Source organism: Trichinella spiralis (assembly GCF_000181795.1).
Source record: "Trichinella spiralis strain ISS 195 chromosome Unknown Scfld6779, whole genome shotgun sequence".
Lineage (NCBI taxonomy): Eukaryota > Metazoa > Nematoda > Enoplea > Trichinellida > Trichinellidae > Trichinella > Trichinella spiralis.
The window spans coordinates 1-1,038 of NW_003533718.1; the positions used below are offsets into that span (position 1 = coordinate 1).

At 38.4% G+C, this 1,038-nt stretch overlaps 1 protein-coding gene across 1 annotated transcript; it reads left to right on the forward strand.

The window, feature by feature from the left end:
- Nucleotides 1–42: 42 nt before the first annotated feature.
- Nucleotides 43–891, forward strand: Tsp_15518 (conserved hypothetical protein; the record flags this gene model as incomplete). The annotated part of the gene is given in 4 exon segments (XM_003365981.1): nt 43–120; nt 133–256; nt 333–524; nt 826–891. Coding segments are annotated over 4 exon segments (460 nt in total), but the record flags the coding sequence as incomplete, so codon positions are not given.
- Nucleotides 892–1,038: the final 147 nt, after the last annotated feature.

Here is a 1,038-nt window from a genome sequence, read left to right on the forward strand (position 1 = left end):
GACCCTAACCGTATCAAATGATCAAAGTCCATATTTTCAAAGCTCACCTCTTCCTCTCCCGGTTGCGGTACCAGAGGCCTGCCGCCTTGCTCGGATCCCAGCAATGGGATCTCAAGCAAGGTTTTTTTTCAGCCCGACCGCCCCCGCGCCGCCCCCCGCCCTCCTGCCCGTTAACGGGGACTTCCCTCGGCGGAGTCTCCTAGTCCCGTGCTGGCCAGAGACCGGTTTCAAAGAGATGACCCTGTCCATTTGTGTGGTAATGGACGTTGTTTGAAATCTTGTGCAATGGGATTTCAACACCTATGTGAATTCGTAAGACGTATCTGTCCTAGAGGCAGTTATGCAAATTCGCAATTGACGTAGTGCCGAGACTCTGTTTCGGTGCCAATCTAGTGGTGATCGTTACTCCCCCAAGAGGAACGGTAAGCGTCGCTATGCGTTTGTGTTATTGTCTCGCTGGCTCTGACACTTGGCCAATGATTGACATCAGATTTGCCGTCACACCTTTAACTAGTTCATTTGGCGTTGCACCTTTCATCAGTTTAGGCATCAAGCATTTGAAATTAATCTCCATCGAGAGTTTCCCCTTATAATCATTCTAAATAGTTTAAATTTGTTAACATTTTATACATTAATTTAATCATTTAGGAACTTAAATGATATAGAAAATATAATGTTCATTCATCTAATAATTGGGCAAATTCAGTTTTTGTTTACATTACACTGTTTTAAAGTAGAAAAGTTAACCAGTTTTTTATCTACATTTCATCATATAAAAGATTTTAATTATTCATTAATTTTATACTGATAATAATATATTTTTAGTTTAAAGCAGTTTCTTACTTCAAAGAATGTAATGTCAAAGTAGATTTCTACTTTTACACAGTGTAATGTAAACAGTTAAAAGGGGATGTAATATAGTAAACACTTACATACAGCATAACTTTTATTTATTGATTGATTATTGGTGAATGTAGATATATGTTTGCATATAAATTTTCTTACATCTAAAAAATGTTAATCGGCCGTCCTCCCTAT